The 23,986-nt window shown below is 41.4% G+C and overlaps 1 protein-coding gene across 2 annotated transcripts in view; it reads right to left on the bottom strand.

The window, feature by feature from the left end:
* LOC134536593 (nephrin) overlaps positions 1–23,986 on the bottom strand; it is a 271,114-nt gene that overhangs the window by 54,261 nt on the left and 192,867 nt on the right. For both annotated transcript variants that reach the window (XM_063376362.1, XM_063376370.1), the window contains exon 2: positions 7,940–8,074. In XM_063376362.1, coding sequence (XP_063232432.1) covers positions 7,940–8,074 — 135 coding nt within the window. The remainder of the gene's footprint in view (positions 1–7,939; positions 8,075–23,986) is intronic.

Here is a 23,986-nt window from a genome sequence, read left to right as displayed (position 1 = left end):
CGTCAACCAGCCGACCGATTCACAGCACTCCGCACGACCGTCAAAGAATTTTCCTACTTGCATTCTGCCAGCTGACTGAAGGCTTAAAGTGTGCAGAAAATTTATCTTGTAAAGAAAAAAAATAGTTTGGTGATCATGTGAGCTGAAGATTGCAAGTCATTAAAATATATTTTCTTCGCTCTGATATTTATTTAAATGTATTTTCTTACGTTATAAAGTACACTTATTTATCTCGTTCCATTTTTTGTTTCAAATATTAAACTTTAAAACTTGTAAAAACGCAACTTAAAATAATTCTATGGAAGCATCCAAACACATGAACCTACTTCAAAACCTTCTAGGATAAAGGCAATGTTTTGCAAACATTTTTGAGACTACAATTTTATCCATCCGTCGAAAGTTAAAAGCTGGTAAGCTTTTGACAGACGGGCGTATCAATTTTTCGGGCCTTCCGATTGGCTTACGATCACGTGATTGAATGACTGGCGGGAAACGTATGTGACGGATCACTGAGTCTGGTTTTAGTTGGAAAGTTATATTTATTTAGATACAAGTTGTTTATAGTCATTTTTAAAAGAAAACTTGCCATGTTAAAAATATCTATTGACCCTTGCGAAGATTTAAAACAGTTGTTAATAGTAATTTTTAAAAGAAAAATTGCTCTGTTGAAAATCTTTATCGGCCCTTGTTATATGAAACCATGGAGTAATATGTTTTGACGAACTGTCAAAAATGCCCATATTCAAAATAAAATCCTGGCTACGGCCCTGCGGTACAGCTAGCTTTATATTATTTTACTTCTAAAATTTCGTGTTATTGCATAATGTTTGGAAAAAATTCATAATGAAACCATATTTATTTGTTTATAAAATTGTTATTTATACTAAAAATGTCCTCATTTAACGATTTTTATGAACTTAACGGCAAATTTTTATGTCAGTCCTAGCGTCTAGCGTGTTATTGAAAGCATGAAATCATGTGGTTTACTGTTTTGAATTAACTGTGCGCACGTAGCATTCATCTTCAAACTATTTATAGTATTCATTCATTAAACCAATACATATTGTTTTTTAAAAAATATAATATTTATTGATTTATGGATGATAAAAGAGTTTAAGTCCACACACGAACGGTTATTCAAAAACTGTAAACCACATGATTTCATGCTTTCAGTACATACTAAGACTGGCGAAAAATTTGCCTTTAAGAGTTCATAAAAACCATTAAATAAGGACTTGTTAAGAAGTAAAAGCTTTTCTAGACAACTGAATATGGTTGTATTATAAATTAATTTAAGATAATGTATAAGAAAAACGAAGTAATGTATGCAAATGAATTCAGGATCCTGCTCCTTAATGAGATCCCCGGCAGGGCGACGGGTCACTCGTCCGACCGGCGACGACGATAATGACGCGGCCGCGGGCGCCGCGACGCTCATCCGCCCCGAGCAAGGGCGGGGGGAGGGGGCGTCGAAGGGGCGAGTTGGGATAACGACAGAGCTGCTCCGCCCTTCCCGCCCCTACCCTCTACCAGCTTGGCGGGGGCGGGGGTGCGCGACCACGTGACAGTGGTGGGGGGAGTTGCGATCTTGGACGAGCTGTCTGGCAGCCTGGAGGGCCCGCCGCCAGGGGCGCATGCGCCCAGGGTACCAACCCACACTCGCACAAACACCAATGCGGACCGCAAGGCCCAGCGTGGTTGAAGCTTTCTTTCTTCCCCTCAACGACTATTCTTCCTTGACCATCCTTCTTGTCCTGTATTGAACGTGCCACCCTTGTGAATGAGCCCGGGGTTTTCCTTGCGTCTATGCAGGTTTTACCAGGGCCTCAACTTAACTAGTTTTAGTCTAGAGTTGAAGATAGGGGAGTTAGTCATGGCACCAATCGCTGTCATGGCTGGCCAATCCCCTCACAGAGCACACGATGCATGGTACCCTTTCTGCGTGGCTGAGACCCAGCATGATAAGGTGTAAAGGTTTCGGCCTGAGACGCACATATAGTCTTCCCTAACCCAGACCCCTCCCAACCTCCCAAACAAATACACTTAACTTGATGTAGGCTTTTGGACATACGCCATTGCTTAGCACATGTATGTCTGCAGAAGAAAACTACAAAAAAACACAAATGGCGTATGTCCAAAAGCCTACATCAAGTCATGCACTCCCATTGCACAAATCTTTCAAAGATAATACAAATACTTTTAGTTTTAGTTAGGTTAGATGATATAAAATATAGTACATTTGAATGCAACAGCGCACCCGCGTGGTTGTTTCAACTTATGTTTATTTCGTGAGGTATTACCCGCGGTGTTGCTAGTGTTATTTGGAAACATCATTTGCTTCCTAATTTCCATTCTCTCCACACATGGTTACCCTGTACTTAAAACGTAAATTTGTCATACTGAATTCGTAAAACATACACATTCCCTTACTACAAGTTATACCCCAAAATTGTGAACTTACGTCTATGCTAGAAAAAAAAATGAAAAATCAAGAAAATTTTGTTAATGTTGAGTCTGTTATTAAACTTTATTTTCTGATCTAACAATGCGTAACTGTGTCTGTTTTAAGCAACTGTTAATATTCCACCGAACTGCCAAACAATAGTCATCGAAATGTAGAAATCTCATTACTTTTATATTATTGACTTACTTTTTTAAAGCTAAAGTTTAAGTCAAATTTATAACGATATCACTGAAAAAGCTAAAACAGCCGAACAAGACAATGCACGAAATTGTAAGATAAAATTTAGTTCACAAAAAAATGTAGGACGCATTCAAAAATGTTTTTAAATAAGGAAAATTTTAGTTGAGAGGAAAAAAAAACACATTGTGTCGCTTTTTTTATAGCACTGACTAAAACAGAGTTGGGGCGACGACGAGGGAAAAAATTCATTCCTCCCCTTTCCTACCAGCAAAAATTAAAAACAAATACGTCTCTTCCTGACTTCCTTCCTCCCCCTACCCCCTCCTCATCCCAACGGTCCGGTGTTGCACGGAAGAGAGAGAGAGAGAGAGAGAGAGAGAGAGAGAGAGAGAGAGAGAGAGAAAGAGGGGAGCGGGAGGAGAAATGCCAACTCTCGGACCGCTCCGTCCTTCGTATCGCGGGAGATGAAGTCAGCCACCCGGGCTCCGTGCGTTTCCCGGCCGAGTTCCGTCGCCACCGCGTGGGTGCTGACTGCAGCCACCCGCCACCAGGGGCGCTCGCGTCTCTGGCCAGCAAAGTCCAGATGCGGACTACGCGTCCAAGTGCACCCAACCTCCGTACGGTAGACTCTTTTCTACTCTGACCAACTCCTCATCCTTCATCTTGTCTCCAGCACTCTCTTCTACACTATTAATGCATGTCCTTGCATCCCGCATGTCTGTGCCCTGTGTGTTCCCTGTGTCTATGCAGTTTTACCTGGGCTCAACTTATAATAGTTTGAACCTAATTTTGATACAGGGGAGTCAATCATGGTTCACTTACTTTGAACCACGAATCCCCAAAATAATGCTATTATTATTGTATAAATATTTACAAAACATTCAACACTCTTCTTTTGTTCACGTGTGGGTTTACCTTTGTTACGAACGAAACATACAACTCCAGAGTCGAAACACGAAGATTCAGTTATTTGAAATTACGAAGAACTTTTCGTTTATTTGAGTTGAAAACTTCGTTAAAAATGTCGTAAACTTACTGCAATTTCTAACAGTGTACACAGAATAGAGATATCGGGGCGGGAATTGCATGAGGCTTGTCAGGAACCATCCCAGAAATTTCCTGGGGTATTTCGGAGAACCATGCCAAAATGAAATCAGGATGGCAGGACCGGTAACTTAAAATCGGATCCTCTAGAATGCAAGTTCACACAGAAAACATGTCAGTACTTTTAAAATACAGGCGAAGTTTTAGAGCTTAGATAATATACTCAACCAGTCTCGAAATATTTTCGCGAAAATTACATGGCCCTACCAATACATACAAAAAATATTAAATTAAGTATAACAATTGAAATTCTGGATCTTTTAACATCGGTATTTGGTTTCCTAACCTACATTTGAATTGCGGAGAAAATAGTATATACCACCATTAAATAAATTATTTACGTATATAGAGTAATAATCTTTTGTCGAAAACTAAGTACTTTAAAGAAGCAAAGAAACAAAATAAATTAATTTCAAATTTTAGAAAATAAAAGAAATTAAGTCACAATGCTAGTAAAGTTGTGTAACTATTTTATTAAAAACTTAAAAAATCGCAGAGAAGACGTATATCTAAACATGCATATGCGTCTACACCGTACTGCATTACATGTGTATCCTTACTCACGTGACTGCTGAAACAAAATGAAACCATTCAGAGGATTTCCACTGCAAAATTATTTGAGAAGGGTCAATGTGTTTACTTTGGTAAGGTGTAGCAGTCACGACCTGTATGCCGGTATTTCTCTTAAATGCCACTTAAATGTCCGATTACATTCCATCGATGTCATCGCGTTGGTAGAAAACTACAGCCTGAGCCATCGACAACCTGCTACTGAAGTCTATTGCCTTGTTTGAACAAGTTCCTCCTCGCCGCGACTTAGTGGAAGAATGATTAATGTCAATGGTTTCTGGTGACTCAGTAATTATACTAGGGTTCATTAGGGTTACTTTACGTTATTCTGCTACATTGTTAACATCTAATCCGGTCATTGTGTGTTATCATAACGCGCTATTTAAGGAAGATAACGCCGCGTTTATCTTCTCTTTCATACATCATTAAGTGTTAAAAGGCGTCTTACATCCAGACTGAAGAGTGTTCCATATCTAAACAACGCGCCAGCAAGAGGAAGCAAATGGTGAGGAAGGTAGAATCAGAGCAGAGAAAGGCGGGGTAAGGGGCGGCTGGCCGAAAATAACCCCGCGGCATCAAAAGACCGACGATCCGTGCGCGCGCTTCTAGACCTTTCTTTCACGGGTCGTGAGCCTTCACAACAACATCGTTTGCAAGCCACGTTGCAATAATTAACTGCCACCCGTTCCCCGCGCGACAACCCTGGTGTGCTTCTGGTAGGGGGAGTGAGACACACCAGCTGAGAGAGAGAGAGAGAGGGGAGGTAGAGGGATAGCGAGGGGCGGACTGTGTCAGACATTCGCCCGCTCTGCGACAGTCGGCGACGTATCTCTTTAGCGTGGAAGCCGGCAAGAAACTGGGGCAGGGTATTGAAGCAAAAGCAAAAGCGAAAGAGAGAGAGAGAGAGAGAACATTCTACATAAGCAAGTGCCTCGTTAGCGTCCAAGCGTTTCCACAAACTGCAAGGGAAAAGGCGAGGTTATTAATATTTCATGCTCCAGACTTGCGAGTGGACCTCTGGAAACTACACATACTGAAGAATTGTGCAAGGATAATTAAAATACATTGGACACAAACATGCTACAATAAGTTCATTGAATGTCTTAACGGAACATGTGGCAACCACTTAAGCCTAAAAAAACTTGTACAACGCTGTTTTGTCGACGAGAAGTCAGTTGTTTCATCAGACACTGTGGAAAATGATCGTGGTAGTTATACCTACTGCTTAAGCAGCATTCGAAGCGCTGCTGAATATAATATACAGTATGTCCATAAAATAATATCCCAGTCATAAATTTTAAAAGTATAACTGTAAGTGTTGTAGTGTGTTGTTTCAAGGTTGCAACTAAAGAGTAAATCAAAAAGTTTCAGATAAGTGTATGTGCGAATACTGCTTTGTTTTTTTTTTCTTGCAGAGCTACCTCCACAAAATGGTGATTAGAAGAAGGTGAACCTGTAAACTTTATTTGGCAATAGGATGGAGCCCCTCCCCATTTGAATCTCTTTGTACGAGAGTGGTTTGACGTCTAAGTTCCTGACCGTTGGATTGGTCGTAATGTTCGAGACGACAGAGCTCTTTTTCGCTGGCCTCCACGTTCATCTGACATAGTGCCATGCGATTTTTTCTTTAGGGCTTTGTAAAGATCGTGTCTACGTTCCGCCACTACGTAATGATTTGCCAGAGTTGAGACACAGAATTGAAGAGGCTATTGCTTCCATTACTACGGATTTGTTCACCAAAGTGTGAGAATAATTGTACTTTAGGTTGGATGTGTGCCATATAAATAAAGGTGCACGTATTGAACATTTGTTAGATAAACTAAGTTAGTTTACCTTCAATTTAATATATTAGTTATTGTAAACAGTCTAAATTAAACTGTTATAATATACCTCTGAAACTGGGACATTCATTTATTGACATCCTGGATTACGTTTAAACTCGTAATATGCACTTAGTATGCTCCGAAATTGTTGCATGAGAGTAGGTTGAACTGAAAGGTATTGGGGGCTATTTACCAGTTTTATTATGAGACATTTTTCAACATTGAGTCTGGCTTCAAACATCATGTAAAACAAGTTAAACGTATCTATATAGTATCACTTTTTTTACTGCTCGCCCAGTGAATTTACGCAAGTGTGTTAAAATAGCTAAAACGGGTGTTTTTGTTGTTTTTGATACGAATCCACTTCAGCGGAAGGTGCAAATTTTAACAGATATACATTAAAAATAAATGTGCTAGTGTTTCGCATTTTGTTCTTAATGAGGCTAAATTGAGTAAGGTTTGATTTTATTACTGCCATGGGCACAACCGAATCCATAGAAACAAGAAATAAGACAGTTGACATAACGTATATCAAAACAAAGAAGCTCGCCTTAAATAATTTATTTTCTTTCAAAATTCGCTCGTGAAAGGGAAGCGTCATTTCATCCAGGTTAACACAGAATATAGGTATATGTCCGCCCCTTGGTCTAGTGGCCAGCGTGTCTGGTTGATAAGCCAAGGGGCCCGAGTTTCTATTACTAACATCCAAACCTTCTCCCTGGATTCAGGACTGGGTGATTGTGATGTCTCTTTCACCTTCATCCCGCAGAAGTCAATGGTAAACCACCGAAGAATCATCCTGCCTTGGGAAGCATAGGAACGTCACAGCTGTCATGACGTTGCCTGTGCTCACGACACCCAGAAATGGGCACAACGACATGTGAATTTCTAACCCTGAATGGTTTTTCTGAACGAAACTGTATAAAGACCAAAAATTGTATTGTTTTTTATTTCTTTATTATTTTTTTTAATATTAGCACTGTCCTGATACCTGGCATGAGCGAAGCCGCTGGTTCGTTATCTAGTTAGGCTACTTTATACAATCCTACGGGAGCCAGTATATTTAAGAATACATATTTATTTTGGAACATTCTAGAAGAGTGTCGATGGTTTTTGGAACCTAGGAACTATTAAATGGTGGGAAAAACTAGGTATAGATTTTTTTTTTCGGAATTGCACCATGGCAACGACTGCAACATACCTAGAAACTATAAATCCGGGTTGACTAGGGAGGCGTGACAAGTGACAGGCGACAGGTGTCACACGGGCGGACCCAGACTAGAATCTTGGGAGAGGCGAATGATGGGCGATTTTGGATTGTGTATGTTAAGGGTAATGCTAGAATTATAATAATAAGTAAACATAGGTTTATCCGGTTTAACTGAGCATTATCCAAGGTTGTATGTAAAGTGCGGCAAATCGCTATTATCCGTGTACACTTAGGTTTACCCAACGCTAGCTGGGTAATGTTAGGTGTTGCATCATTTTTGAGCAACTTAAATTAGGTTTAGGTTAGTTAGTTAAGGTATCAATGAAACTAAAGTTATCACTACCCAGTCAGCGTTGGGTAGACCTAGGATAAACGCCGAATTCAAATTTATTTCAGTGATTATTCGGACTTTATCTAACAAACTTGGATGGTGTTAAGTTAAGTCGGGTGAACTTATGTTTACTCTTTCTCCTTCTGGTATTACCCGTTAACATGTACATTACCTCCCAGTTTAATTGGGAGTTTGAAAAAATAAAGAGATCATAAAAGAGATGACTCGGAATGCACTGGTTTCGGGTGTGCACTGACCGAGCGCGAAGCCGTCCTTGGTCCACTGCACCCGGCCCGCCTGGTTGGACACCTCGCACTCCAGCATCGCCTCGCCTCCCTCGTGCACCCTCACGTCCTTCGGCTCGATCCTGAAGTACTGCTGCTGGCCGCTGGCTGCAACACACACACACACACACGCCCGTCGTGAGACCTCGCCGTCTCCGGAGAAGTCCTCCGTCTCGCGATGACACGCGTCTGTACCTCGGAGCCACAACACACTACGTCACAATAACCACATGTTCCAAGAAAGGAGTTTCTATAGTTTTACTTATAACCTATACTAAACTATATTATACCCAATATATGTGGATTTTTTTAGCATACAGTAGATCTTAGTGTTGTATACCAACAGACGAAACGTCAAATGACAGTCAAGTTTTTGGTTAAAAGTCGCCCATTTTCTCCAAAAGTGGACATAGTAGAGGCATAAAACACTACGTCACAATAACCATATTTTTCAAGAAAGCAGTTTTAAAGATTTTAAAATAGTGCCTCATTTATATACTCAACTATATTCTACCCAATATATGTGAATGTTTGGCATAAAGTAATTCTAAGTGTTGTATACAAAACAGACAGACCATCAAACGGTGGTCAAGTTGATGGTTAAAAAAGTGCATTTTCCCCTCAAGTGGACATAGTGTCTAATGCCTCCGAGATGCAGATTTTTGGTGCTGCCACAGAGAAACCACAAGAATGAACAAGATAATTTTTTTCTGACTAATTTTCTCTCTGTACTGTCTACGTATTTAAAACTTAAAAACAGTTGATTTTGGCTTGTTTTCTGTGTATTTATGTATTCATATTTTTGTTTATTCTTGTGATTTCTCTGTGGAATACAATGCGTAAATGCCGAACATGGACTAAAGACACGTCGTCATAAAACCCAGTAAAATACATATTTTTGTTTCAAGTATATTTGTTCGCACGAGTAGTCTGGTGCGTATGTTTAACGGAATTTGTATAACAGCTGCTGTTTACCATTTAGCTGCCCATGCTAATAATATAAGTTTTATAACCCCCATCAGTAATATATTGTTAATTATTTATATTTGTATTTTATTATTGTTCAAAATATGTAGATTAAGACTTGCAAATTAAGACATCTCTCTCTCTCCCCTCACTCTATATATATATGGCTTTTATTGTTTATACTTATCTTTTCACATATCCACATGAAGGTTTTATAAGCCAGATTGAAATCATCATTCACTGTGATTGGTAAATTCGTTAATTGCCCAGTTGAAAATTATATTTTCCAATGTATAAATTTTGAGAAGGGCAAATCAGCACAGTTACGTTTATTTGTTACAGTGTCATCACCGAGTAACGGCCAATATATCCAGTTAAACGATTTCAACTGAAGAATTGTTAAATGTCACTTATTACTATTGTTAATTGCTTAGTTATGAATTAAAATTTAAAATTGTGCGCAAATTTTTGTAATAAATACTCAGTATTATCTCGAAAAACGTATTTCATATATGAAAAATTTACTATAGCTGTGTGTTGTACAAAGTTACTTTTTTCTTCTTGTAGTGTTAAAATCTATTTCTTGGCAAATTGTTTCCAAAGGAATCTTTTTTAAAAGTACAAAACATTTTTTTATGTGCAGTTCACGCGGAGTCCTCTATGCAAATAACAAATCTGTCATCAAAGGAGTGCCGACTCATGAGAAGGGCCATTTATTTTTCGCGAAAAGATTTTCAGAGCAGCTGTGTGTTGAAATCGTGAAGCATTGTCTGTATTTCGTGGTCAGCTGTGTTTATTTCAGATGCATGTTTACTGTCAGCACACCAAGATTATTAGGGGCAGGCATTTTTTTGCGAAAAAATGTGGACACCCACTAGACTGCAACACGGCATGCCCGCACCAGCTGTATCTTCCTCGCAATTTGCGACCTTCTGCGAGAGAAGCCACTGCCTTATTTTACCGGGCCACTCAGGACAAGTTTGTCTCCCGAACTGAATTATTGCGATTGGTGTGCTGACAGTAGACATGAATCTTAAAGACACTCAAACAATCACGAAGTACACCCAATTCTACAGAATTTAAATCCTCAGCTAGTCTCGAAATCTTTTCGCGAAAAATACATGGCCCTAAATATTAGACATCCAGTGCGGAAGCAAACGCGTACTGAATGGCCCGGCCAAATTGGGCAATATCTTCTCTTGCAGACGACCGCCAATTACAAAGGAACAATCGCTAACACAGGCATACTTTATTGCAGTCTAGTGAGCAATCACTTTGTATTTGTTTGCGAAAAATCACGAGAAATCCATTTGAGACTCACAAACTTAGCAGCCAATGGATACGCAACATCGAACTGGGTATACATAGGTATTTGGAGTTCAAACTGCCTATAGTTGAATTCACCAATTCGTTCAGTCGCTACTGATGAATACCAATTCTGTTTAAAAGTGCTTCGCTGTAATTTTTTCACACATAATAGTGAAAAGTAGAAACGTAACTTCCAAATGAATATCTCGTAGATTTTGGAACACGAAATATTAAGAAAATATACCTTTTAGTTTTAAAATATCAAACGTATTTTGACATTGGAAAAATATGAATTGATGACATAGATTAGAATTCTGGATAATACTTCGTTAGATTTCTGGCCAAATCTTCATCCAATCTCTTCCTACTGTTATTTTAATATAATCATAACAAGTTTTTTTAATACAACCAATACAATGTTTCATTCATTTGTTTTCATATTATTCATCAGTATTTCTAAGACACCGCTACAAAGAGAAACTTTCTAGTCACATTTACACGAAATAAACATTCATAACTCATTGATAATTCTCGTTCACAAGAAAAATACAAATAAAAAACTTGGCTAGATATAATAGAAAAACATGTATACTACGGCTAAAAGTTATGTTTCAATTTAAAAATGCTTTATCTATATTAATTCTACCAGGAAAAAATTCTTGGAATTTCATTCATCAGATAACTGGAAGACAGAAATAACAGCTATTCGTTTCTAGAAAAATATAACACATTTGCTAATTGGCGACTTTTCTCTCTGTTTTGCTTATAATTATAAACACCCACAACTTGAATTTATTTCGTAGGATGTAAAATTCCGAGAAGAGCTCAGTAAGTAACTGTTTGTTAACTGATATAAAACAAACTATGCTTGAGGTAGGGCTCAAATCCACTAGCTTATATATATATATGTCTGTGTGTGTGTGTGTGTAGGTGTGTGTGTGTGTGTTTTAGATACGCTCACAACTTCACGCAATAATGCCACATGCACCTCCTTTTTTTAACGGCTTAATCACAGGCATCATATAAATATAAAAGAGTTAGAGAGAGAGAGAGAGAGAGAGAGAGAGAGAGAGAGAGAGCAAGATAAGCCGGATGTTGTGTTAATACAGATTATCATGTACCTATCTCAATCCCTCTTTTTCACGCAGTTTCGTTGTCGCGGCGACTGTGAAGTGGCGCGTGTTTCCCCCACCTGCCGCTTGGCCGCAGCACTGTTTCCCCCACCCTCTCTTCCTCGATCCGCCGTCGCCCGCGAACCGCCAGCACGTGGCACCGGCAATTAGAGTGACGTTCATTAATTATTACACGCCTGTGGGCAGGAAGAGCCCTTCTTTCGCCCCCCCCCCCCCCCCCCCCTTTTCCTAAACCCACGCGCTCAACTGAACAACTGCGGCCCGACGACCTGTTAACTGGGTCGCTTTCTGGCGAGGGTTGCGGCGAACAAACCAATCAAACGAGTGGCTCTTCGGCGGCCATGTTGTCATTCCACCGCCACAGGACAGCTTCATGAGTTTTGTGCGGCAAACCTGTGCCGTTGTTGTCACATCGGTACAACCAGGTGGTGGCCATGTCTGCATGATTACATTCTAACCAGGCGAAGCAGTTTTTTTTTTTATAATGGTCTCCACCATGTTAGTTGGACGCCAAAAAATTGGCTGAAGTGTAGTGTTTTCATTGCGGAGCCAGTAAAGGAAGCGACTGTGTTTATCGCCGAAGATTCTAATTAATACTTACGAACCATCATCAGAAGCGATTAAGCCCCAGAGCCACAATGTTTTTGGGCGGGACAATAAGGCGATGGTGAGGTAAAAAAGTGACTTAAAGTAAGTCACAGCACGCCGTGTCCTGACATTTCCTAACTCCATGGGACCAATAGAATTCAGAATACGTGTATTTGTTTAACATTTACAATAACAATGATGATAAAAAAAGTAATTTTTTTTTCGTGTTAGTACAACCTTTTATTATCGTTGTATAAACTTGTTGTAAAAATAACATCCAGTGCTTCAGATTTCCTAATGGACGTGAAAAATGTTTGTAGCAAGATAATAAAATATACTATTTAACTATAAAGTATTTAAATAACACTGTAGTGTCACAACATTCCACTAAGTTAATTGTCGTGCGCAGAAGACAAGAATCCGTCCACATAACATCATTTCTATGGTGAAAATGCGGAGTGTGTGCCACTGCGGAACACGAGCATTCGTCGTCCTTGTTTTACGTCACCGAGGTGTTTCACAGCTGCGGCAGTGACAGTTTTAATACTCTGGATTTGCCCGCGTGAGTTATGGGCGAGATTCCGTCGAAACAAAAGTTGGTAAGCGGATCACATTGGTTCTGCAGTAAACCTGCGTGCGAGGATTTTCGAAACACGACGACGTGCTGCATCCGCGTATTCGAAATGCGTTTATCACCAGAACATAACCATCGCGCGTGGCACGCTCGTTGTAAAAAAAAAAAATAGAACTCACGTTTACCTGATGTTGCGTGCCGACATGACTAGCAAATTGCTAGGAAAGTTTACATTCACTGAGAGCTCTCATTCACTCCTATGATTAAGGCCAAGATTATACGGTGAATTGTGATAAAACCGAAATAACACCAAAAACATGCAATAACACCGAAATGCAAATTAATACACCATTTAGCACCAACATGTAACTAAAACAAGAAATAAATAATCAATTTGACAAAACTTAACTCAAATTAAAAATTATATATTTGATTAAGGTAAATTCATTGAATGTAATTTATTTAGCATAAATGTTGTACCAAATTGTACGAAATACATGCACATTATTTGGAGAAAAATTATTATTAAAGTTGTTTGATCTTGTATCTCTTTTTAGTAACAACTTTCGTCATTAACAACGTCGGGACTTTTTCAAACACACAAGCATTTTCTGGTTTATTTTTACATTTCTGAGTAATTCTAATTGTGTTTTAGACATGTTTATTAAGAACTAAGGATTTTATTGTATAATTGCACAGTGTATCAGTCAAAATGTGACTTTATTTGAAATAAGTTTTAAGAAATATATAAGAATATTTTTGAATAAAATATTTTTATGAATACAAACGTTTAAAAATAAAAACAACACATAAATAACCTTTTATAAACGCAACTGACCTAAAAAAATCGTAAAATCTTGTCCTTAGTTTTATTTTAAGCCAAAAATAAACCAACTTTTGGTCATTTATACAATTAAATTAAATTTCAATTAAAAAAATTCAAATAAAAAAGGTTTCATCCAAATTTAATATCTATTCGGAAACATCTTTAAGCATTAAGTCCTGATTATATTTAGAGCTTGCGGTAGCTTCGTTACGCCTGCGACGGTAGGCAGTTCGCCACGCGGAAGTGTACGCCGAATTGCCTGACGCAATCCTTGACTTCTGCACGACATCGACAGTCAACCGAACAGGAAAAACTTCTAATCTGCTTCCAAATACATAGCCTTCAATGTCATCAGTGCCAGAGCTGGAGTCCACCATTCTCAGGATTGCGGGGATCCGTTTAAATGCCTCCGCTGCGCGCAGCCACATAAGAAAGGTGAGTGTAAGAAGGCTCCAACTGTGTGTGTGTGTGTGTGTGTGTGTGTGTGTGGGAAAGGGGGGGGGGGGGGCATCCGGCGAACGGCAAGCTCTGCGGATTCCACGTCCGGTGCCTAGAACGACAGATCCGTCCCCAAGTCAAGCTCCCACACCGCCTCCCTTACGTTGGGCCACCAGCATTCCCTTCTCTTCCAGATTCCGCCTTCCGCAGTCGATCTGGCGTACCGTCTTGTGCTGCAATTGTTGCTGGACAGCCCTTGCTTACTGTCCCACCACCGTATCCGGCCACTTTGCCTCGCCCACTTTCCCGGTTACCGCACGACTTCCAGGTACCTCATGCATCGGCTCCCGAACACCAGGACCCTCCCTCTCACCCTCTCCTGCTGTCTCATCCTCCGCCATGTCCGCCTATCGCTTCTCTTCCTTTAGCGCCACCTTCCCGAACCACCGCTCCCACCACCTACCACATTGCCTGGTGATTCACACGACCCTCCTCCCAGGGTTCCCGGCTAGTCACACACCTCCTCCGACCCTCCAAACTTCCCCTGAACCAACCCCATCTCAAGGCGCCCGCTGCGCGATTCTTTGAATTGTACAACTGGCTCTTGCGCCCACGCCGACTTCCTTGGCTCCCCTTCTTCATTAATTCTATCCAGGCCATAACCCCAGCTTCCTCTCCTCTTGATCACTAACTTTTCCACTTCCTAAAGCACCCTTCCCCCCTCCTTCCCCAATGCAAGTGCGTCGGTAACTTAGTGTCGCCAAGTTCTCACACAGTGCAACGTACTTCTGTGCCGTTTCTCTGCCCTAGTGTGTATTTTCATAATAATTATCTTGTTAATCACTGTAATTTTTTTCTTAAATTATGTGCTCAACAGATTGAGACTTAGTGTAAAAAGAACCAAGTTGTATTATCAGGTTATTGTTAATTTAATATCAGTTTGTTTTTATTCACCATTGAATTTCAATTTTCATTCCAGTCAGAAGGTTATTTTATTCTGATTTTCATTGTGCATGTCTTCATTGTGAGTGATGCTAGAATCGCAATAGCGCAACGGCGCAAGGCGAAGACGGCGTTAATGTGATTATACGGTTTTTACCCACGCGAAAACCAAAAGTAAATGATTATGTATAAAATGTTTCTTACGCCAAAAACATAGATAGCCATTAATGCTTGTATGTTTTTTAATACATATGTTTGAGAGGGTAATTTATTTGATTCGAACCAGACATGACAACAACGCCAGATTTTGAAACAAAAATCTTGGAACTGTCCGGTGTTAGACACAACAAGTACGTAAACGCCCGGACCTGTGGCAACACTGGCGCCGGCGCATCGAGCAAACCACGCCCGGGGTCGGGAGATCCCGCACGCAGCTGCTCCAGTTAGTTCACGTACCCGCCGCCAGATGGCTGCCGCGAGCGGGCCCGCCCTCCGGCGAGATTAATGCGGGTTGCGTGTTAATTCGCGCTGCTCCGTTAGGCGCCGTCCCGACCCCAGAGGGCGCGCGGCTCTTGTTGTGCGTGGCTGCACATCAGCGCCTCGCTGCGGGCTTCCTCGTGCTGGAATCACATTCGCGACGGCAGATTTCTGAACAGTCACGGTCCACGCATGTATGCCGCCAGCGCGACAAAAGTGGAGGACACGACAGAAATATCTTCTATTTCCATCGCGTTGCGTTACTGAAATGCGTGTCGAGATTTTATTTTCGAAAGATTGTTAAACAGGTGCGTTGGTAAATGATATTATTATTCTTGTATTTTAAATGTAATAATTACTAAATTTATCTGTGAAATCTCAGAAATATTTTGCGCACTGTGATTTATTACAATTGAATATAATATATTTCTGAGATTTCACAGATAAATTTAGTAATTATTACATTTAAAATACAAGAATAATAATATCATTTACCAACGCACCTGTTTAACAATCTTTCGAAAACAAAATCTCGACACGCATTTCAGTAACGCAACGCGATGGAAATAGAAGATATTTCTGTCGTGTCCTCCACTTTTGTCGCGCTGGCGGCATACATGCGTGGACCGTGACTGTTCAGAAATCTGCCGTCGCGAATGTGATTCCAGCACGAGGAAGCCCGCAGCGAGGCGCTGATGTGCAGCCACGCACAACAAGAGCCGCGCGCCCTCTGGGGTCGGGACGGCGCCTAACGGAGCAGCGCGAATTAACACGCAACCCGCATTAATCTCGCCGGAGGGCGGGCCCGCTCGCGGCAGCCATCTGGCGGCGGGTACGTGAACTAACTGGAGCAGCTGCGTGCGGGATCTCCCGACCCCGGGCGTGGTTTGCTCGATGCGCCGGCGCCAGTGTTGCCACAGGTCCGGGCGTTTACGTACTTGTTGTGTCTAACACCGGACAGTTCCAAGATTTTTGTTTCAAAATCTGGCGTTGTTGTCATGTCAGACCGATATATGGCAGAAGGTATTCCCTGTACGAACAGTGTATCTGTTTAATACATCTGGTATCAACATTGTGACCATGAAGATTACTTTCTTTCCTCTTATAAAAACCTTTTTTTATTATTATATGGAATATGGTCAAAAACAAACTTCCAGTATTTAAAATTTCTTAAAAAGAAGTTAACCATGTTTGACGCCAAGTAATATAATATATAATTTTATTTTAGTCGCGCCTCTTGCCGCTAGGTGATTTTTCACGTGCTAGCCTGTGTTGTTAGTTTAGAGCTATCCGGTATTAGTCTCTAAAGTATTTTCTTGTATTCCGATGGAGCCTCACATTCGTTTCCGCACAACGAGATATAATTTCTCTGCTCTTTTTGATAATACACGCTGTTGAATATATTTAGTTCCCCCTAAACTCTACTTTCTTTACTCTTGCTAAACGTTTTCTTCCCGTCAGCTATTTATCCTAGTACACCTATACTATCAGTTACAATAGGTGTGATACAAGCAATGTTTAAGATGAACATTTTTAATGGCTGAAGGAATGACTGTCAGACGACGAGTCAAGACTCAGCTGGAATGAGCTACATAATTGCAGTGCTGCAAACTGCCACGCACACCAATCAGTAATCACATTCATGCAGTAAAATAAAAACACGCGTAAAACAAACGTGATTAAGTTAAAGCCAAATAATTATATATATATATATATATATATATTACATGGGCGCAAATCTGTAGGATTTCCAGGGGGGGCCCGTGAATTCTGTGGTTTAAGAATTTTGCGCTAGAGGTCAACCGAAACAAGTCTTCTAGATGATAAGCTCGTATGTTATACACTTTATTTTTACGTAAGTGATATTAACAATAAAGCGGAGCAAAATATGTTTCAGTAATTATTAACTAATGACTATAAGAAGTGATCTCTCAAACATGTTTGAATAATTTCCTGAACTAAATACATAAAATATCCATGAAAAAATCTATAAAAATAATATACGTGAATATAATGCAAATAGATAACACCCCACCCATACATTACCATTTTCCAAAAGTGTTTATTCTAATTTCAGATCTTGAAGCAAAATGTCAGCTTCACCGTAGAGACCGATTAAGTTGCTAAGAAAATCAGTAAAAATTTAATATTAGGGTAACAGATCTTATTAAAATCATCTCAATCTGACGAAGTTTGAGATGTAAAGAGTGGGGTTACATTTTAAGGCTTCCGTACCCAAAGGGTAAAACGGGACCCTATTACTAAGACTCCGCTGTCCGTCCGTCTGTCTGTCTGTCTGTCCGTCTGCCACCAGGCTGTATCTCATGAACCGTGATAGTTAGACACAACAAATACTAAAAGCATAGTAAAATAAATATTTAAGGGTGCTCCCATACAACCAACGTGATTTTTTTGTTCGTTTTTGCTCGATATTGAAAACGGCAACATGTAGACGCTTGAAATATTCACAGAATATTTAGTTATATATTCACTTTAAAAATAAATGATTAAATCAAAATAAAACAAATATTTAAGGGGGGCTCCCATACAACAAACGTGAAAAAAGAATAAAATTTCACAAATGATGTATTTCTGTTGCCGCTATAACAAGAAATACTAAAACAGAATAAAATAAATATTTAAGTGGGGCTCCCATACAACAGACATGATTTTTTTTGCCGTTTTTTTAGATAATGGTACGGAACCCTTCGTGCGCGAGTTCGACTCGCACTGTGTCGGGTTTTTTTTATGCCACATCACATAATTACTGCGATTCAAATGCTGTTCGTGAAATTTTTTGTTCACAGTTTTTGATGCGCCCTAAAAACCCAAAGCGCCAAAGCTAATAAACAGATCAACATCAAATGAACGATCGAATCATATTAAAACCCTTAAAAACTATTTTATTTAATAAAGGCATCAACCAGGTAAAAAAGAAAAAAATAACTTAATGACACAAATGAAACATCTCGGAGATAGAACTATGAAATTTATCCTACAGCTAATTGAACCACATACATTTCTCGGCTTATATTTAGTATAATCAGTATTTTGGCAGTGAATTATTTAATTAAAATATGCCGCTTGATTAGGTATTAAAGAGGCGCGTTTGCTTCCTTATTAACTTAAATACGAATGTGTAACGTTTAAATACTTCTTTCTCTTTCTTACTTCTGTTTACTCGTGCAGTGTTGCAGTTATAAAATAACAAATGTTGTAAAGTGATTATCGGCCATGAATTGTGAAAATTATCGTTTGATAATAAAAGGGGAGTGATTTTAAATTCCATATTGATGAGGAAAAAAAATTTTCCCTGTATATTCACATGTAATGTACAGAGCAGCTAGCCTTATTACAGAATGGAGATGAGCTAAAAAATTCCAGAAAATGGTATATAAGTTTAAGTTCGTAAATAAACTAAATTCTGCTATAATTACTGTTAAAGTATTAATTTGGTTATTTACTGGAAAAAATAACGTTACATAATCACTTAAATAAAATATATTACCTAACTAATAGTCACTACTTATAAAACAATCAAGCTTACCAGGTGAAAATCAGATTCTGTTTTCCGTTTCTTCCGCGTCACGAACTTATCCATGTTGATGTTTGCCAAGAAAGCAGAAGACTGGCGCACATGAGAGCAAAACCACTTTAAAAACAGACTACCTGAAACCTATAATACTGTCGTTTCAGAGGACAAGGTAGTGTGGGTAACAATGGGGAGAAAATGCTAACGGAACCCTACCCTAGCTTCGTCCTTTGGAATGAACGGTTTCTAGGAATTAAGTGTTTCAAAGTTCGCACTGCAAAACTCCATACCATGGCTTTCGCAGAAGGGGTAAGGGAAAATAACTACGGAACTCGAAGGTAGGAATGTAAAGCATGTCAAAGTGTCTGTCGTCGTTGTAAATAATAATCTGATATATATGTTGTGTACATCATTAACTTTAAAATCACGAAGTGGGCCCCCCAAGGAGGGGCCCATTAATTCCAGGGGGGGGGCCCGGGCCCCCCTGGCCCCCCCGGGATCTACGCCCATGTATATATATATATATATATATATATATATATATATAATAGCACTCACTCATTTTCTGCTACTAGCCAAGCCCATTCATTAAATAATAAAATAGTTTAAAATTTACAAATCACTTAATAAATACAAAGCTAAAGTAAGTTCAAGGATTTGTATTAATGTTATGTAGGCTTTCCTTCTAGTTACATTTAGCTATGTATATTGTATGAAACGTTGGCACACACTAGATTTCAAAAGTGTCATTAAGATTTTCTGTTTCCGTGATAAATAAATAAATAACACTCAGTAATTTCGTAACTGGGACGACTGAATCAGTAATAACCACGCAAAGTCCGTAAAACTTGGCAGCACTCCACTTACATAATGCTTCCAGTGGTGCAGACGAACGTTGCAAGTGTACCGAGACGTTGCCGGAGTCCAGGGAAGGCATGTCACGGGCGCGGGAGTGCGAACCAGCGAGTCGAGCGGCACGTGTTTACACGAGCCGTCGACCGCGAAGTGACCGGATGCGTGCCGCGTGCCGCGTGCCCGACGAGCGTGGTCACTTATTCCCGCTACGTGCAGGAGCAGGCAAGAGCGCTCTCATGCTCCGAGGAGCACGGCATCACTTCACGCGACTGTATGGTTCGTGCTGCTACAGATGAGCGAAAATAAAACCGGTTTTCTTACGGGCGCGTTTAGCACTAGGTGCGCGGATTTTATTCCTTCTCAGCGACGTTTGTCATTTGTTTGTGTTTTGTGTGCACAAGGACTTGTGAATCTTATCCTTCCCTGGTGTACTTACCATTGTCCAGTAGTGGAATCAGAAATTTTGCGGTGGGGGGAGGGGGGAGAGTAATTTGAAAAATTATAGAAATAATTTAAAATTTGATCCAAAAAAAAGGACTGTGATTTTAAAAATACGGTTGGTAAACTATAAATTTAATCAAATTAAAAAAATTAAACAACTACTCAGTATTAATATAAACACGTGAATAGAAAAAACTGGAAAAAGTTTATAGACACAATTTATATCACTGGTAATCACAATTAAAATTATTCTTAATTATATGGACAAATATTCAATATCCATCACTAAAATATAATATTTAAAAGTAGATTTATAAATTTTATTTGAATGCAGCCATTTTTTTTCATCCTATGAAATATTTCATTGCATGGTTCGCGCGCATCATAACGGGCACTAATTGTGCACTCGACGGCACTCCGCGGGCAACCCTCGCAGCAGGCTCGCGGGAGGCTGGGGCCCCCGCCAGGCTGGAGGAGGGCGGGGGGTGGTGGAGGCAGCAGAGACTCTGTGTTGGGAATAATTACGAAAGATAACGCGGTCGTTCACGGGCTCGACGTCGCGCGCAGAAGGGCGGGCGGATAAGGGCGTGTGTTTGAGAGGAGCGCGCACTCGCGTCGCAGGCACGGCAGCCGTGTGAGGGGGGAAAGTAGCGGTGCTGTTGGGGAGAATGCGGGGCGGAGGAAGGAGGGGAGGAGGTCCTAATTATCCCGAAGTGCCGACGCGAGTTCCCGAAATTTCCATTGTGGCGTGGTAGGTAAGAGAAGGCGGTCGCGAGAGAAGAGACGGAGGAAGGCAGAAGGGCTTCCGAAGTAACAGCTAATACGATTTGCGACTGGGTCGAGGTTTTTTTTTTATTTTTTTGCGAGAGTTACACGCACCGCCGCAGGAGAAGGAAGTTCCGCCGGGGAGGAGGGGGGGGGGAGCAGTCGAGCCGTCGAAGAGTCCCAATTAGGAGTGCCCGTTACGTGACACCTCGCCGCTCGGCGCCGAGACGTCGAGGCAACTGCGCAGACGTTCATTACGCACCGAGCACGACGGGCCTGGTCGCCATTTGCAAACCGCTCGAGATTTTTTTTTTTTTTAAGTTTCGGATTACGAATATCGGTTATGAACCTTTGAACTTGTCTTTACAAGTTTCGTTTCATGGTTTCGTCGTTTGTGCAGTGAAAAAGGCTAGAACGGGTGTTTTCACGTACGTTTTAAGGTATGAAAAATTCGTAGCACGTTACCGTAAAGGGCGTAAAATTTCAGGGACACCACTCAAAAGTCCCATAGAGTCGCGTTACTGACGAGTAGACTGCACGCCAGTCAAATGCCTGGTGCGTAGAGGTGCGAACCAGTGTCGCTATTAATTCCCCCCGCACACGATCTGTCCAGCTTCCAGTTCGGACTGAGCAGTCCGGTTTGGACTGAACTGAAGGCTTCCCCATCCCCACACTCGACCAGTCTGTTGCTGTTGGATGTATCGTTTCATGGTAAAAAAAAGATAAACTTTGGATGTTGCAATTGCAATTGCACATTCAGTTAAGAAAAAAGGGGGAAAATTATTTAATTAACCAATGATTATAATCAAAGATGTCTGATAATGGTCTAATTGTTTGTACTGACTGCTTTGACTGGCGGGACACTGTTCACACACACGTCAGCTAGGACTGAGGGCTCTCGAACCCACAGTCCGATTCGATGGGAAGCAATCAGTTCGTCAGTCCATGAGTTCAGACTGATCAGTCCACCGTCCTTGCACGCACACGGCAGTTCTTACTGATGCCGAGCGCTTTTAGAGCCCGTGCGCCCAGCCAGGACACGACCCAAGATCCCACCCTCCCGTCTTCTCGTTGGTCCTCTCCCTCTGCTCCCTCGCTGTGCAGCGCCCTCGCACGGCGCGCGGACAGGAGTCAAGACGGCGCGGTGCGGGAGAACTCCTGGGCTCAAGTCGCGGCGTCTTCGAGTCGTCAGACCACTCGCCTTACCCTGAGGCGATCCGGGTTCGAGTGCTGGCGGGCAAACCGCGTCTGCACGATTACATGGTAACTGTGTGAAGCCGTTCTTCCTTCAGTTCATTGGTGCACCACATTGTTTAAACGCCCAAAACATCGCATTGTGAAAACTGTTACTTATTTTTATGAAAGTGTTCTTAACGATGTATATTATAACTCATACTTACCATCACCAGACTTTATACAGCATCATTTCCGCAATGTTTTGGGCGGAACAACATGGCGATGGCGATGTTAAATGTGACTTCAACTACTCACAGTATGCCATCTACTGACAATTATTCCTAACCGCACCGTTCCTACGCAACGGCAGGGAAAAAACTGCTCTTTACATACAACATGGATGTATTAGTCTATGGAATAATCGTTTGAAAGGAACACGCTAAGAATAATAATACAAATACAATCATGAAGTGATTATTCGTTAGCGAAGGTGTTTACAAGTCAGCATAGAAATACAGATAAAACCACGGTGTTGCTGTATGGAAAAAAGGTGGTACGGGGGGGGGGGGGTCCTTGTCAGTTTGACTTGCTTCAATTATCAACATGGCGAAGATTGCACAAACCAACTCCCTAACTACTAATATCCATGCTTTACAATACGATGGTCATCAGACACACTGGCAGTTTTCCCGTGGACAGAAACAAAAAGGAAAGCGGCACGTGCGCCCACGATCCCGCCTCGCTCCAGCCGTGCTGCCCGCAAGCATGTGCTCGAGGAGAGGTCGGGGGAGGGGGGGGGGGGCGTGGGTTTTAGGCGTCACAAGTCATCTCTGGGAGGAGTGCTAGCATGTTGTATTCTGTCTCCTATGGTCTACATACATATATGCATACGATAAGAAGAAAACTTCAAGATGCACAGAAGTTTTTTTTCCATGAAACACAGTTTCGACGTTAACGTTTACCAACCCCATTTCACAGTCTCAATTTTGTAAGCGCGAATCCAGTGAGAGGATTCTTGGTTACAGGCAAAAGGAGAGGGGGAGAAAGCAGCGTTATTTACGCCCACGGCTCGAGGCGCGTGTCCGGCAGCCGGCCCGTTGGCAGGACGCCGGACCGGGTCCCGGGGCGGAGGTTGGAGAGAGCAGGAAGATGAAGCGAGCGAGCGAGAGAGACTGGAGAACCGTTACTGGACCAGGCGCAGGTGGAGCAACCTGCCCCGGTGTCGGCCGGCCTCCGGTCACCTGCTTCTCTACCCCCGCCCCCTTCAACCATCCCCACGCGGGGCCACTGTCGCGAGCACAGCGCAGGGTCTGCAATGACATATTTGATCATTTCGCGGACTGCCGACAGCACTTTACTGAAGATGGGCGAACTGTCGCTCTATATCCCTTCTTGAGTGAGACCTGATGCGCCGGTTCCTGATCAATTAACGTAACGTAACTTACAATGAGAATTATTTATATGCGCTCAACACCGTATTCCTTTCTATAGTTTTGAGCGCTCGTGCTGACTGGCAACCGTTTGGAGACGAATGAAGTCGCTCACCCCCAGGGGCGCATGCGCCAACGGTACCAATCCAGACGCGCACATACCACTGCGGACCGCAAGGTCCAAGCTCCCGACCCCAGCATGGCTGAAACATTCCATCCCGAACAACTCTTCTTGTCCTGCACTGAATCCGACTGCTTAATGCTTGTAATAATTAACTCCGCAAGAATAATCCCAGGGTTTAACTGTGCCTATTCAGGTTTTACCTGCAACCGACTTAACTATTTATAGCCCAGATCTAAGACAGGGAAGTTAGTCATGTCACGAATTGCTGCCGTGGCTGGCCAATCCCTAAACAAAAGAAAAATCTCCACATGGCTCAGGCATCGGCCTGAGACGCACTTAGAGTCTTCCCTAACCCAGATCGCTCCCAAACAAATATTATTAGTGTTAATTAGGTTAGGAGAAAAATAAAATACAATCAAATTGGGTACGGTCACTTTGCTGGAGT

Source organism: Bacillus rossius, chromosome 1 (assembly GCF_032445375.1).
Source record: "Bacillus rossius redtenbacheri isolate Brsri chromosome 1, Brsri_v3, whole genome shotgun sequence".
Lineage (NCBI taxonomy): Eukaryota > Metazoa > Arthropoda > Insecta > Phasmatodea > Bacillidae > Bacillus > Bacillus rossius.
This window is presented reverse-complemented; position numbering and strand designations above follow the sequence as displayed.